This window comes from Zingiber officinale, unplaced genomic scaffold (genome assembly GCF_018446385.1).
Source record: "Zingiber officinale cultivar Zhangliang unplaced genomic scaffold, Zo_v1.1 ctg128, whole genome shotgun sequence".
Lineage (NCBI taxonomy): Eukaryota > Viridiplantae > Streptophyta > Magnoliopsida > Zingiberales > Zingiberaceae > Zingiber > Zingiber officinale.
In genome coordinates, this window is record NW_024589824.1 from 226,976 (window position 1) to 241,692 (window position 14,717).

The following is a 14,717-nucleotide window of genomic DNA, read 5'->3' on the forward strand; positions in this document are numbered from 1 at the left end:
ATAGACGTCGGCTCGTCTCTCGATAGCTCGACGGTCTTCCGCTTGGCTTATTTATAGACGCCGGCTCGTCTCTCGATATTTAACGTCGGAGCTCGACGGTCTTCCGCTCGGAGGGTTTATAGACGCCGGCTCGTCTCTCGATTTTTAACGTCGGAGGTCGACGGTCTTCCGCTCGGAATATTTATAGACGCCGGCTCGTCTCTCGATTTTTAACGTCGGAGCTCGACGGTCTTCCGCTCGGAGGGTTTATAGATGCCGGCTCGTCTCTCGATATTTAACGTCGGAGCTCGACGGTCTTCCGCTCGGATGATTTATAGACGCCGGCTCGTCTCTCGATTTTTAACGTCGGAGCTCAACGGTCTTCCTCTCGGCTTATTTATAGACGTCGGCTCGTCTTTCGATTTTTAACGTCGGAACTCGACGGTCTTCCGCTCGGCTTATTTATAGACGCTGGCTCGTCTCTCGATATTTAACGTCGGAGCTCGACGGTCTTCCGCTCGGATGATTTATAGACGTCGGCTCGTCTCTCGATATTTAACATCGAAGCTCGACGGTCTTTCGCTTGGCTTATTTATAGACGTCGGCTCGTCTCTCGATATTTAACGTCGGAGCTCGACGGTCTTCCGCTCGGAGGGTTTATAGACGTCGGCTCGTCTCTCGATTTTTAACGTCGGAGCTCGACGGTCTTCGGCTCGTTATATTTATAAACGCCGGCTCGTCTCTCGATTTTTAACGTCGAAACTCGACGGTCTTCCGCTCGGAGGGTTTATAGACGCCGGCTCGTCTCTCGATATTTAACGTCGGAGCTCGACGGTCTTCCGCTCGGCTTATTTATAGACGCCAGCTCGTCTCTCGATTTTTAACGTCGGAGCTCGACGGCCTTTAAGGCTAATTTTGACACTGATGACATATGCCCTACCGAGCGGCGAGGGGTCTTCGTCTTCGATGACTTGGCTCAGATAATTTTTACACCCGGCCGATCGGCCCGAGGTCTTCGACATTGAGTCGGTGCCTTGGATCTTATACATCATGGAGATAGGCCGCTCGGCAGATAATGCCAATTGTGTTTAACATTTTGCTTCCTGCATTTCAAATATACAGCCAAACGGAAAATATACAACACACATTATATTTGTGCACCTTACACCCTGCCCCGGAAAGGCTGGAGATAATTTGTACTTCATGGTTGATCCAAGTCCCAATCCATCTTCATCCGCTCGGCGGTGCTCCCCCTTGAATGTCGGTTGGATCATTGTCTCGGGGGAGGCGTCCGCTCGGGGATCATTGCCTCCGCTTGGCCACCTGATGCTGACGTTGTTTGTTGCTTCAGCCGCTCAGCTTGCGCATTCTCTTTCTGTTGCTCCACGAGCTTAGCTGCTCTTGCCTTGATTAGAGCATCGAGCTCCTTCGTGGAGAGCATCACCGTGTGCGGTCGTCCAGCCTCGTCCATTGCTTCCGGTCGGATGCAGGAGCGTTCCCACAGACGGGGCCAAATTGATCCTGTCCGAACGCTGAATCAACGGACGCTGGGCAAGTGGCGCTCTCCGCGTTGCTGACGTAGATCCCCGACCGATCGTACGATCCTCCGGCGAACCTGTAAGGAAGTCGGGCCGGGAAGGGGTTCCCGGCGACGACCCTCCGACGCTCAAGTCAGGCAAGCAGATAACAAAGAAGTGGTGCAGGAATCGTAGAATGCGTACCTCCGGCGAAGGTGAGGACCCTTTATATAGAGCTGTGAAGAGGCTCGGGCACACATACCGAGGTGCATACGTGTCCTCTGTCCATACCTCAGTATGGGCTTGTCAGAAGAGCTTACCTGACACCATACTGCTACAGTCCGAGCACATCTATGATGGGGCAGCGGGATCCTCTGTTGTAAGATCTTGCGTATGGCCTGGTCGTTGAACATACTCGCTGTCAGGAGATGTTCCCCCGATGTTTACTTTGTCCTTGTCTCTTCTGTTCCCGCGCCGAGCGGCCAGCTGCTCGGCAGGCATAGGTCCGACCGGGCGTAGGTATCGGTCCGACCGTGTGCTCAGCTGAGAGTGTTCCACAGCAACGATGCTTTATGCTTCGGCCGAGCGGGCTATCCGCTCGGCCAGGTGACCCTTTTCACTATGAGCGTCGGAAACCCGCCCATGGTCGGGTTGTCTTCTGTCCGGTCTGGGAAGCTCCTGGCCAAATGTCAGGTCGGCTCGACATCCTTCATTTCGGCCCGGCATCCTTCCGTTCGGCCCTGCATCCTTCCGTTCGGCCCTGCATCCTTCCGTTCAGCCCGGCATGCTTCCATTCAACCCGACATCCTTCCGTTTGGCAGGGCATCCTTCCGTTCGGCCCGACATCCTTCATTCGGCAGGGCATCCTCCGTTCGGCAGAGCATCCTTCCGTTCGACAGGGCATCCTTCCTTCCGTTCGGCCCGACATCCTTCATTCGGCGCGAACTTGGGATTGACCTCCACGTGTCTTTGACCCTCCGCCCATGAGGGTCCCCCGTCTTTACCACCGGATTATATATATATATACGATTATGCTACCCTGTGGACTATATGCTGCGGACCGCTGCGGACAACGCTCGTGGCAAACTCCACGTCACGTATTTTAATTTTCTTCTCGCCACGAGTCCCTGCAATCACAGCGTTTTAATTTTTCTCCCCGACCCGACGCGGCGCCCCTCTTCCTCCCCCGACGCAGCCCAACTTGGTGCCCTAGCAACCAGAGAAGCCCTCCTCTTCCTCCTCCCTCCCTGTGCCCTAGCTCGTCGCTCTCCTCTTCCTCCCGACGCCGCCCCAACCGCAGATCCTCTTCCTCCCGACGCTAGGGCACTACTCGCCCCAGAGAAGCCCTCCTCTTCCTCCTCCCGACGCTGCCCCAACTCACCGCAGATCCTCTTCCTCCCGACGCTAGGGCACTGCTCGCGCCGCAGAGAAGCCCTACTTTCCTACTCCCGACGCGGCCCCCTGCAGAAGTAGAGCTAAGTCTTTGATCTGCAAGGTAACGTGTAACCTCTTTGAAGCTGTCCTCACTAGCTTGTGTAACACCTCGCTGTCCTCGTCCCTTCATTGCCGGTAAAAAACTTTTTTTTTTAAAGTTGATTTTGCATCTATGTTATACCGGGCCATTTTGTGATTCGAGGGAACGATCGTCGAAAACTTTGCTTTCTTCTTCTTGTTCTGATCTTCATTCCATTTCGATGGTGTGTTGCTCAATCATTCCTCTATTCTTGTTCTGATCTTCATTCCATTTATATCTTCTCACCAACTATAATTTTTTTTTTGGCTCAATCATTCCTCATTCGCTGATGTTATTTCGATTACATGTTATTTCATCAGGCCCTCATTCGCTGATTAAGTTGCAACTGATGTTATTTCTCTGATTTATACAGTAATGCAAAAATCGTTTATTTTCTGTTTTGAATTGATTTATCATACATTCTATGTACATTAAAAAATATTTGAATTTAAGTAATTCTCGTTTGCTTAATAGGTTGGTATTTCATGTCATCATCAAGTTACGGCTCCATCGACAATACGAGATTTGAACATGTATCATGCAGAGTTTGCGGACGAAGGACATTAGTATGTGTTTCTAGAACGAGCAAAAATCCCGGAAGGAGGTATTATGGATGTGCGCAACATGGCTGGCAAAAGTGGGTCGTAGCCGATACTTTGTCTGATGAAGATAGCAGTGAAAGATGTCGTGGAAGGTTAGGAAGTGAACACATTGCTTCTCGTGGACATATTTTAGGAAGTTGGAATATACCATCAGTGGTCTGGATATTAGTTATAGTGAATTTGACTCTATTGACTGTATACCTTATTACTCTGTTAGTTCGGTCTTGTTAGTTAGTGTTGAGTAATGTTGTTGTTGTTGTAATATGACAGATTAAATGTTTGTAAGAACCAGTTGAAGGCTAATTGGTTTATTAGTTTAGGTGGTTATCTAGTGTTGACTAATTAGTGTTGTAACTGTAAATTGCTTTTAGTAGTTTAATCTGAGTATGCCCAAGCTTGCTATTTCGTTAGGACTTGAGGATAAAATCGAAGGTATTGCTTTCTTCTCCTGTTCGTCCATTTTGGCAACTTGTGTGGTGTTCTAGCTTATATGGCAAATTCTGATAATTTAGTATAAGGCTAAATCTGCTATCCATTTCAAGAGCTCAATGTTCTTTTACTATACATCAGAAAATTTCTAATGAAGCTGGCATTAGAATCCCATAAGCGGTTAAAATGTCAGCTCTATTTTGTTTGCCAAGTGAAACTTCTCATTTACTTCTGGATTCGATCAAACCCATGGTATCTGATCGGTCAAGGGACCGATCAGACCCTAGGCTGATCGGTCCCCAGACCGATCACCATCTCTTCTCTTCTGTGCATTCTCTCAAGGCACTGATCGGTCATGGGACTGATCAGGCCCTAGGCTGATCGGTCCCCAGACCGATCAGACTATACACAGGAGAGTAGCTTTGGTTACTGATCGGTCACCAGACCGATCAGATAACCCACAGTGAGCTACTGATTGGTTACTGATCGATCACCAGACCGATCAGATAACCAGTGTATCACTGGATCACCAGTGTATCACTGGATCGATCAGATAACCAGTGTATCACTGGATCGGCCAGCAGACCGATCCAGATAACCATAGTATCACTGGATCGGTCTGCTGACCGATCCAGATAACCATAGTACTTCTGTGTATTATCTGATCGGTCTGTAGACCGATCAGGAAGCAACAAGATGAGAAGGAATAGGGGGGATCGGTCTGTGGACCGATCCACATGTAGTCTGATCGGTCCACAGATCGATCAGAGGCTTCCCAGACCAATCCTGATCGGTCCAGAGAGAGTATTTTATGTCTGCTGACCGATCCACAATATTGTCTTTGAACGCGGGCGCAGAGGATCCGTGTTCTTGTGTCCATATTATAATTTTTTTTTCCAAAATCACATGTCAGATTAAGTTTAGGCGTTCATGCTTCTTACCCAATATTGTCTCTGAACTGCAGTACTTTTAGCCACCGTTGAAAATGGAGTAGAGCTAAGAAGCAACATACATGCTTCTTACTTACGTTTCTCAACTGGCTTCTTAATTCCATAATCTGGATAATGGATAAATTCAAACCAGAAGCTGCTTGCCATTTCACATTAACTAACTTTGGAGGATCAAATTAATTAAACAAATGTATTTGAAGATAACTTTGGAGGATCCAACGTATTCAAATAGTTTCAGATAACATCACTGCCTACCAACTCATTCAGAAAGGAAAAAAAAAAGCTACAAATACTTTCAGATAACATTTTTCACAATGAAAATCACTAAGATAACCATTGCTCTCAAAACATGACCTGAAAGTCCTTCTAGTAGTTTATGTGTGCTGACCACGAACTCAGAGGCCCAGTAGTGTCAAAGTCGTCTGTGATTTCTGCAAAAAATAAAATAAAAATTATATTCCTATGACAAAACTCAAGAATATATAAATGGAAGATCCTTAAATACTAAAGTACGTGGAAACTAGAATATCTTGTACATAAAACCTCAATTACCAATGGTTGACATGAGAATTCAGATTAAAACCTCAATATCCCTAAGCTTAGTATATGTGGAAAACCATAAGTCAAATAATATCCTGTGAAAGGTTTTAATCATGCCTTTGCTTCAAATGCAGCCATAGTGCAAAGAATTATTACTGTATCCTCCTCAAGAGGCCCGCCACCAGTGTTCACCTGGAAAAGCAACCAATAGGTCATAAATCATCCATAAATCAAAGTATTTCTTGAAATTAGATAATCTTCATGCTGTTGAGTGAAATCATCAGCAGCAGCAATCTAGTGCACTAAACCAATCATACATACAAATAAAGGAAATAGATGAATACCAATGCATGTTGTTAGAACCTGCAATAATAAATACAATTATTAACTTCATTTTCTCAATGAACCACTATAATTTAACATATTAAAATTTTAATAGTACCTGCGATAGATGTCAAATCTGGTTCATACATGTCGTCAACAATGTTATCATTAGTATCTTCAGTCGATCTGATAATTGACACATTGTCATATTTACAAAATGTAATGAAATAAATTTATGTTTGCAAGTAAAATTACAATAAAAATGCATCATTAATCGACACATACCCCCCTTGTTGCAAATTTGGACAATTGCGCTTGTCATGTGACACTCCTCGAAGTCTGCATCCACGACATAGCCTGAAATTTGAGGTTGATTTCTCCTTTGATGATTTCAATCTCTTCCCACATCCCTTTGTTCTGACTGACGAAGGATCAATAATACCAAGGCCCTCATCCACAGATTTCTTCTTTTGACTTCTATCATTGCATGTTCTACTAATATTCATCTCTTGAATTTTGTTGTAGATAGAATCAAATTGTTCATCCAAAAAGGTTGTCCCCTCATTAGTCAAAGATGCATCAACAATTAATATTGAAGCTTTATAAGATAACCTTGAGTGTCTAGACATCAAACACCTTTCTGGATCTGGATCATTAATGTAATTTTGCTCTCCCAAAGCATATATTGCTCCAATTTTTGCATCCCGTGTCCATCGTTTGAGTATGTATGTATCAGGCAAATGAAACACTTGGTTGATACGGAAAAAAGCTAGCATATGTCTGCATGGAATGCCCTCAAACTCAAATTTCGTGCAACTACACGATATGTAATCCCTTTGTTTGTCATGCATAAGTACCCTTGGTTTCGAGGAAGAAGAACTTTGAAATTTCATCACATGGTAAACCACTGAGTCAACTCCTGTAAATGCTTGCTGCACATAATAACCATGACTCTCGCTCATTTCACTTTGAAACTCCAGCCATTTTTTATTGTGTACAACTTAACCATTTGAGTTTCCATGGGCCAATTTTTCTTAATTTTCGGATGCTCATTCATGTCAATATGGTCAGCTACTAACTCATTGTGTCTTTGATGTCTCAGTGCTCTATTAAAATGGGTGATAAAATCCATCAGTGAGTTCTTATTTGAGACATATCTCTTGAAAAATACATGTAAGCCTTCAGATCTTTGACTACTTGACATTCCAGGACAAAATAAATGTCTAAAATATACTGGCACCCATTTGTGTCGTAATTCATACATCAACGATAACCAATCATTATTCTCTAAGTTAGCAGACTTGATAGCTTCTTCCCATGACTTTTCAAAATCATCAGGTGTTGTAGAATTTGCAATGGCATTCTTTAAGCTTTGATAATGGTTTTAAAAAGTCAAAGAGTTTAATTTTTCTGTAAATTTGTTAAGTATGTGCCATAAACAATATCGATGCACTGTTTGAGGGAACACTTGTGCAATTGCTTTTGTCATAGCAGGATCCTGATCAGTGATGATAACACTTGGTGGACCTTTAGGCATGACTTCTATGAACTTTTTAAGCAACCAAACAAAAGATTCAGTTTTCTCATCACTTAGAAATCCACAACCAAATATAATTGTCTGGTGATGATGATTAACTCCTACAAAAGGTGCCAAAATCAAGCCATATTTATTCGTATTATATGTTGTATCAAATACAATTACATCACCAAATACACTATATGTCCGCCTAGATATATGATCAGCCCAAAAACACCTACTAAATCTTTTATCTGAATCAGTCTTATAATCAAAGGAAAAAGTAGAATTCTTCTCTTGCTCAGATGTAAAAAACTCGATCAATGTTTCAGCATCAATACCCTTTTGCTCATCTCTTAGATTTTTCTCAAAATTTCTAATATCTTTTTCTGTACAACCTACTCCCTCAGGTCCTCCATATTCTATCTCCAATATTCGCATTTGTTGACAAGTAGGTACATTTCCCTCTGAAAATTGTTTCGTCAATGTTTTCTTTGCTGCCGAAACATTACGATGTGAGCGTAGCAAATGTACTTTAGATGGAGTAGAAAGTGGATGATTATGGGTTTCTATAAAGTTACCAACAACCCAATTAGGCCGAGTTTGTTTCTTCACAAATGTAATATTTGATTTACAACCCGTTCTAACTGCGCCACGTGCTCTTTCTTTTGTCGGTTGATCAGCTTTTGTATGTTTATTCCAGCGCATTAGATCTGTATGTTCTTCTTTAAAGCATACAATTTGTTTCCACGTTACTTCATTTGTGATCTTATTTTTCTTGCTCGTGTGCATCCTTGAACTAAACCCAGCTTCTCGTGCATATTGATTATAGAATGAATATGCCTCATCTAGTGATGAGAATTCCATTCCAATTTTTGGCTTTCGATCATCTGAAACTTGTGGAATGTATTCCTGATCATCAACTCGATTTTCTTCCATTTCTGGACACCCTCACATTATAATTGACAATAGGTAATTAGATAAACAAGTAAAAAATACAATTTATTGTAGATAATGTAAAATAGAAACAAAAATACTATGAATTCAAATACAGAACAACTAATAGACATTCAACATAATATTGCAATTAATAGGAGGTTCGAATTCAAATACAGAACTAATGGACATTCAACATAATCTTGCAACTAATAGGAGGTCTAATTCAAATACAGAACAACTAATAGTCATTCAACATAATCTTGCAAATTATCAAAAAATAAGAGAGGGAATTTTAGCATACTCTGATAGCTAAAGAACTCTATCAATCAACAACAATTTATAAAAAACTGATAGTTAAAAAACTGAGATATATCCCATTCATCACTGCATAGGTCCAAACATGAAGCGGAAAAGCAGTAATATTTTTCACTTGTAGATCAAAATCTCCATGCCAATTTAGCTCATAGAGGAGAATTTTATGTACCTTAGCTCTGAGAGAATCAAGCTGAGTATTGGACCCTGGAAGTTTCCCTGTGACAATCTCTAGAAGAATGAGGCCAAATTGGAAAATATCTTCTTTTTCACAGTTCACAACACTGTCAATGCTGAAAGACAAACAAGAAGCAAAATTCACTAGGAAATGATCGCATCTAAACAAACTGGCTTATTTCTGCTTAAACATTCCTAGAATCACTGATAGGATATAATATATTACCTTCCTAGATCTTCCTTGTGTGAAAAAATAGTCAGCTTCGAGAACCTAAATGATAGATCAAGACAACAACCAAACGCAATCAAAACAGGGAATATACTCACTTATTTCACATTAAATGAGACAACACATTACCTTGCAGATCAAAGACTTAGCTCTACTTCTGCAGGGGGCAGCGTCGGGAGTAGGAAAGTAGGGCTTCTCTGCGACGCAAGCAGTGCCCTAGCGTCAAGAGGAAGAGGATCTGCGGTGAGTTGGGGCAGCGTCGGGAGGAGGAAGAGGAGGGCTTCTCTGGGGCGAGTAGTGCCCTAGCGTCGGGAGGAAGAGGATCTGCGGTTGGGGCGGCGTCGGGAGGAAGAGGAGAGCGACGAGCTAGGGCAGAGGGAGGGAACAGGGAGGGAGGAGGAAGAGGAGGGCTTCTCTGGTTGCTAGGGCACCGAGTTGGGCTGCGTCGGGGGAGGAAGAGGGGCGCCGCGTCGGGTCGGGGAGGAAAATTAAAACGCTGTGATTGCAGGGACTCGTGGCGAGAAGAAAATTAAAATGCGTGACGTGGAGTTTGCCACGAGCGCTGTCCACAGCGGTCCGCAGTATATAGTCCACAGGGTAGCATAATCGTGTGTATATATATATATATATAAAAGATTTTTCTCCTATGTCATCTGATCTATCCGGGTTAATATACACGAGGCGGGCTAATATAGAAAACAAAAAATCCCCGACTGATATCTACCTAATTAAACTTTATTCTTACTCTACCTTTCACATTTTTCATTTCTCCTCATTTTCAAAGTTGTGGGCCCCCCAGCTAAAACCCGGATAGATGTGGCTCCACGCTTACACTCGAAGCACTCTCTTTCTCTTTAGGCGGATTGAAAAAATTGATTCTTGATTTAGTTTATCGTCAGACAATCAAATAGCCTCGTAAATTTCATGGCCGTTTGTAGCACTTTTAAAAAAATATTATTAAATCTAGATTTCACTACGTGAATCTCCAAATAAGATTTATAATATATATAATTTGAAATCGTTTTTTAAAATAAATAATAATAGGATATTCAACCTCATCAATAATATATAATATTGCAACACCAGTAGACTCTTTTGATTTTTCTTAATCAAATCAATGCTTTTAGGAAAGAGTCTCATCCCATCACATGGACTTCTTTTTTGTAACCTAAATCAATTTGAGCACTTCAAAACTTCGATTGGCTCCTTTAGTTTGCTTTGGATCAATTATTATCATTCCCTTTGATACCAACATCATTTTTCCTTTTAATACGGAATCTCCCATGGACTAAGAAAAGTCCTCACATATCATCAACACCCCGTTAAAGCAATTCTCTTCCATGTGGACAAGCAACGGCTGAGATCACGAGTGCCACTGATGCATCTCTTGGTTCACATAGGATGGTAATGGTTGTAAAAAGTGATTCTCCATCCATTCTATCCTCAGATTAATACGGAATAGATAAATCATAAATGATATCAAAAATGATTATTAATTTTAAACAGTTGAATAATATACGAAGGATTCAGACACTCATCTATTAGTTGAAATTTGATAATATCATTATGTACTAACCATTTATCGGTTAATATTATCGGACTTTGAGCTATCACTCGGTTGACACACTATCATTCGGTCCGACGGCCAGGATGATCTCAGCCGGCTTCTGCCTGATGGACTCGTCAGATCACGACGCCTTCGTCTATAAATAGGCCGCTCTGAGGACTCAGCAGGGGACTTGACAAGGAATAAATCAGACTACAACAAAAAATAATAATAATTTTATTATTATTATTATTTTTTTAAAAAACAAAAAGTTTCAGCATCTGGCCTCTCAGTTCTTCTCCAGATTCGATATCAATGGTGGTGGCAAGGCATCTCGACCTTCATCTCTTCCTCCCTTCGCCAAGAAAATGATCCAACACAGCGTCTTCTTCCCTAATGAGGTCAGTTATATATTGTCCTTGAGTCTCGTTATTTTCTCCAATTTCGTGGTCGTTCTGCTCTCTTTTATTTGTATTCTTTTGTTTCTCGGAGCTTTCCTGATTGCTAGATTAATTGCTCGTTCAAAAGAGCAGGCATTTGGTGAGATAATGAAGAAATTGTGCGCACAGTTCATTAGAATCCACACATATTCAAAAACCTTTATTTAGAAAGATGTTAATGAAAATGGCAAACGAAAATCACTAATACTGTAGATTAATTGGGAGGCAGTTTTTCTCCTCAGAATAAAAAGAAAAAGAAAAAAAAAATTACTGGTTCCATGCAGTTCTTTTAATGCTTAACTATCTGTCTTTTTTTTTTTTTTGCACTATGAGACTTTTGCTTTACTCTTTTCCAACTTGTACATGCTTATGGCTTATCGGCACCAAAAAGAGAACCTTAGGTGGATTTTTAGCCTTTACTTTTAAGGCTAATGACGCTATTTCCTATTTAGTTTAATTTTCTTAAAACTCCATAATGAATCTCTTTCATTTCTAATTAAGCATAATTTTAAGTAAAAACAACTATCTATTTACAAAAGCAAGCAAGATGGGAACTTCTAGCAACCTAGTACAGGTTGATTATTCTTGAACAAACTGTGCTAAATTACAACTTATAAACCAATATGGAAGTCTATATCATAGAATCTGAGTGTAATAAAATTCAATTATATATATTAAATAACACATAGATCGATGTATGACCAATTTCAAGTAAACATGCAATACAAGAACAATACAAAAATAGGAGGTGCTAACATTGGGCTTTAGAGCAATTCGTCAGTGTTTATCTAGGCTATAGGAAGAGGAAAACATAATGTGATGTAAAAGACAACTCATGTGGAGGTTTTCATGCTTAATCACGTAAATGCCCCCCTAACAGCCAATTAAAACAGAAACAGAGGTGGTCAAGTTGTGGATATTTGTCAATACCAAAATTAAACAGTGATGTTGTTTACAGAATAGTTGACATTTTCTTATTTCCATAACTACATTACATGATGGAAATTGATGCATTGTATAGTAAATTTCTCTCTTTTGTTAGATATTATTTTTCTCTTATTATCTCATGATTATTCATATATTTCATGCATATAGGAACTCCATGATATAAGAGTGATATAGAAGAACAAACAGATTCATCAATGTAATGACAAATATGGTAATGGAGGACTACACTCAAAGCAATGAAAATTTTAACCATAGCAGCAAGGAGAGATTTGCTGAGCTCATTGAAAACACTTGTGGTCGCTATTGCCTTGGCCCAAATCCTTCCTTGGCTCGCTTCATCTACGCCCTCATCTTCTTGGTCACCTGCCTCCTCGCTTGGAGCATTAGAGACTATGGTCACAATGCCCTCTCTGAACTTGAGAGTGAGTCTTTGCTTCACTTGTTTGTCAAATTTTTAGAAAGATGGCAATTATAATTTCTCTTGCGACATATAGGGCTGAAAGGTTGCCATGGTGCCCGTGACTGCTTGGGAGCAGAAGGAGTGCTCCGCATAAGCTTTGGATGTTTTGTATCCTTTGTTAATTACAACTTTGTTATTTTTATAATGATTAATCCATGTTGAGCAAAAGTATCTTTTTACAAGAAAAGTTGCGTGAAATTCTTTAACTTTGCTCCAGTCCTTCTTCTTTCTGATGTTTCTATCAACTGTGGGAACAAAGAAATTGGAAGACACTAGGAACAATTGGCACTCAGAATGGTGGCCTGTCAAGATCATCCTTTGGATTGGCTTCATGGTGATACCCTTCTTCATCCCATCAGCTTTTGTCCAACTCTACGGTCAGATTACTTATTGTTAATTTCTTTGATTTTTTTCTTCATTTTAATTTCTGTAATTCTAACTAACACTTTATTTTTCTCAGGGAAGATTGCACACTTTGGAGCTGGGTAATGGACTTATATTTATCTTTTTTTGTTTCTCTAGTTTGATTTTCCTTCATTTTTTGTTTTGAGTGTAAATTGATATTCCTTTTGTCATTCCAGTGCCTTCCTCTTGATTCAGCTCATCAGTGTCATCAGCTTCATAACTTGGCTGAATGAATGCTGTCAATCAGAGAAATATTATGAACAATGGTAAATCTAATTGTTAGGCTCATTAATTTATTCACTATTTACTCTCAAACTTCATGATTTGAACCTTTTGCAGTCAATACCAAGTAATGGCACTCTCAGTGATGGCATTTCTTGCATCTATAGTTGGAATTACCATGATGTACATATGGTATGTGCCCAACGTATCTTGCAAGCTTAACCTCCTCTTCATCACCTTGACTCTTGTGCTTCTGCAACTCATGACACTCACATCGGTCCGTTCGAAGGTGTAAACCATTGAGATTCTTCAAACATTTACTACATCTAAATATACCAAAACAAAAGCAAGTTGTGAGTTCCAGTTATTACAAGTTTAAGTTGTAACAAAAAGAAGTATTCTGCAATGTCCTAATAGGTCAGAGGAGGATTCCTGGCACCTGGACTGATGGGAATGTACATTGTGTATCTTTGTTGGAGCGCAATTAGGAGGTAAATAATTACTTCATCTGGTATTTGTCTCTATTTTCCTTATTTTATTTCTTGGATTTATAATCGAGATAGGGTGATCCTTAACAATTCAGTGAGCCACAAACAGAGTTTTGCAATAAGAAAGTAGAAGCTGCAACAAGTGCAGACTGGCTTACTATCGTGGTAATTAAATTGCCTAAAACTTTATTTGCTTTAGTATTCCACACTAATATTTAATATTCCCTTTATGTGATTCACAAAATAGTATATTCTTTTGTATGCTACGGAGCTTTGTCATTGCTGTCCTTGCCATAGTCATCGCAACATTTTCAACAGGCATAGATTCCAAGCGGTTGAAGGAGCAGTTCACTTACATGGTATCCGTTATAATTAGTAGTTTTTTGGAACAATTATGTTAGTAATTCTTTGTTTGATCGATCGGTACTCTTGTTTGGACAAATGCAGTTCAAGAAAACTGAAGTAGAGTCTGAGGCTGGGGTTCCCTATGGATATGGCTTCTTTCATTTTGTTTTTGCCATGGGAGCAATGTACTTTGCTATGCTATTTGTTAGCTGGAATTCACAGAACACTATGCCAAAGTAAGTTATCACCACTATCCACTTCAACACACTCACATAGTTATTATATATGTTTTCCTTCAAGAAAAAAAATGGAATTTAGTCAGATGGAGACTTTAAAAGTATGTGTGATTTTTCTTATGCAGGTGGACAATAGATGTTGGATGGGCCAGCACATGGGTTAGAATTGTGAATGAATGGGTAGCAACTCTTGTGTACAGTTAAGTCATTTCAATGTCATCCTTTGTTATACAATTTTTTAAATTTATTATTATTTTTTAAATAAAAAACAGAACCTCCTCCCTGTTTAGATGTTTTCCTTGTGATGACAGTATGGATGCTTATGGCACCCCTTTTTTGGAAGAGCAAAAGAGAGGCAGATCCTGTGGAGTAGAAGAGGGCAATTTCTTGATTTCTTGCACAAGATTTCATGGAGCACATGGTCCTGCATCCCAAGAGATGCTGTCAAAGCATGAGATCCACTTCCAGATTTCTTACATTTAGCATGCTTAATTAATGTTTGATCTTTAGCTGCCTTGTAAATTTCAAAACATATTTGTTTGCTTCAGCTCCCAATGGGCATCAATTTACTTATATTACCCTCAGTTTTAATTAAAATTC

At 40.4% G+C, this 14,717-nt stretch overlaps 1 protein-coding gene across 3 annotated transcripts; it reads left to right on the top strand.

Moving 5' to 3' along the window:
* The first annotated feature begins 10,760 nt into the window (after positions 1 to 10,760).
* LOC122035978 (probable serine incorporator) lies at positions 10,761 to 14,690 on the top strand. 3 transcript variants are annotated; one of them, XM_042595140.1, is made up of 13 exons: positions 10,761 to 10,974; positions 12,109 to 12,383; positions 12,456 to 12,529; positions 12,639 to 12,798; positions 12,882 to 12,906; positions 13,003 to 13,092; positions 13,166 to 13,337; positions 13,466 to 13,539; positions 13,632 to 13,701; positions 13,806 to 13,895; positions 13,984 to 14,117; positions 14,243 to 14,316; positions 14,408 to 14,690. In XM_042595140.1, the coding sequence occupies exons 2-13, from the start codon at positions 12,161 to 12,163 to the stop codon at positions 14,488 to 14,490; spliced, it is 1,269 nt and encodes a 422-aa protein (XP_042451074.1). In that variant the 5' UTR covers positions 10,761 to 10,974; positions 12,109 to 12,160; the 3' UTR covers positions 14,491 to 14,690. The 3 variants fall into 3 exon arrangements, 2 of the variants coding, with proteins under 2 accessions (XP_042451074.1, XP_042451075.1); XM_042595141.1 differs by having other exon boundaries at positions 14,429 to 14,690; XR_006127296.1 differs by lacking the exon at positions 14,408 to 14,690 and having other exon boundaries at positions 13,784 to 13,895.
* Positions 14,691 to 14,717: the final 27 nt, after the last annotated feature.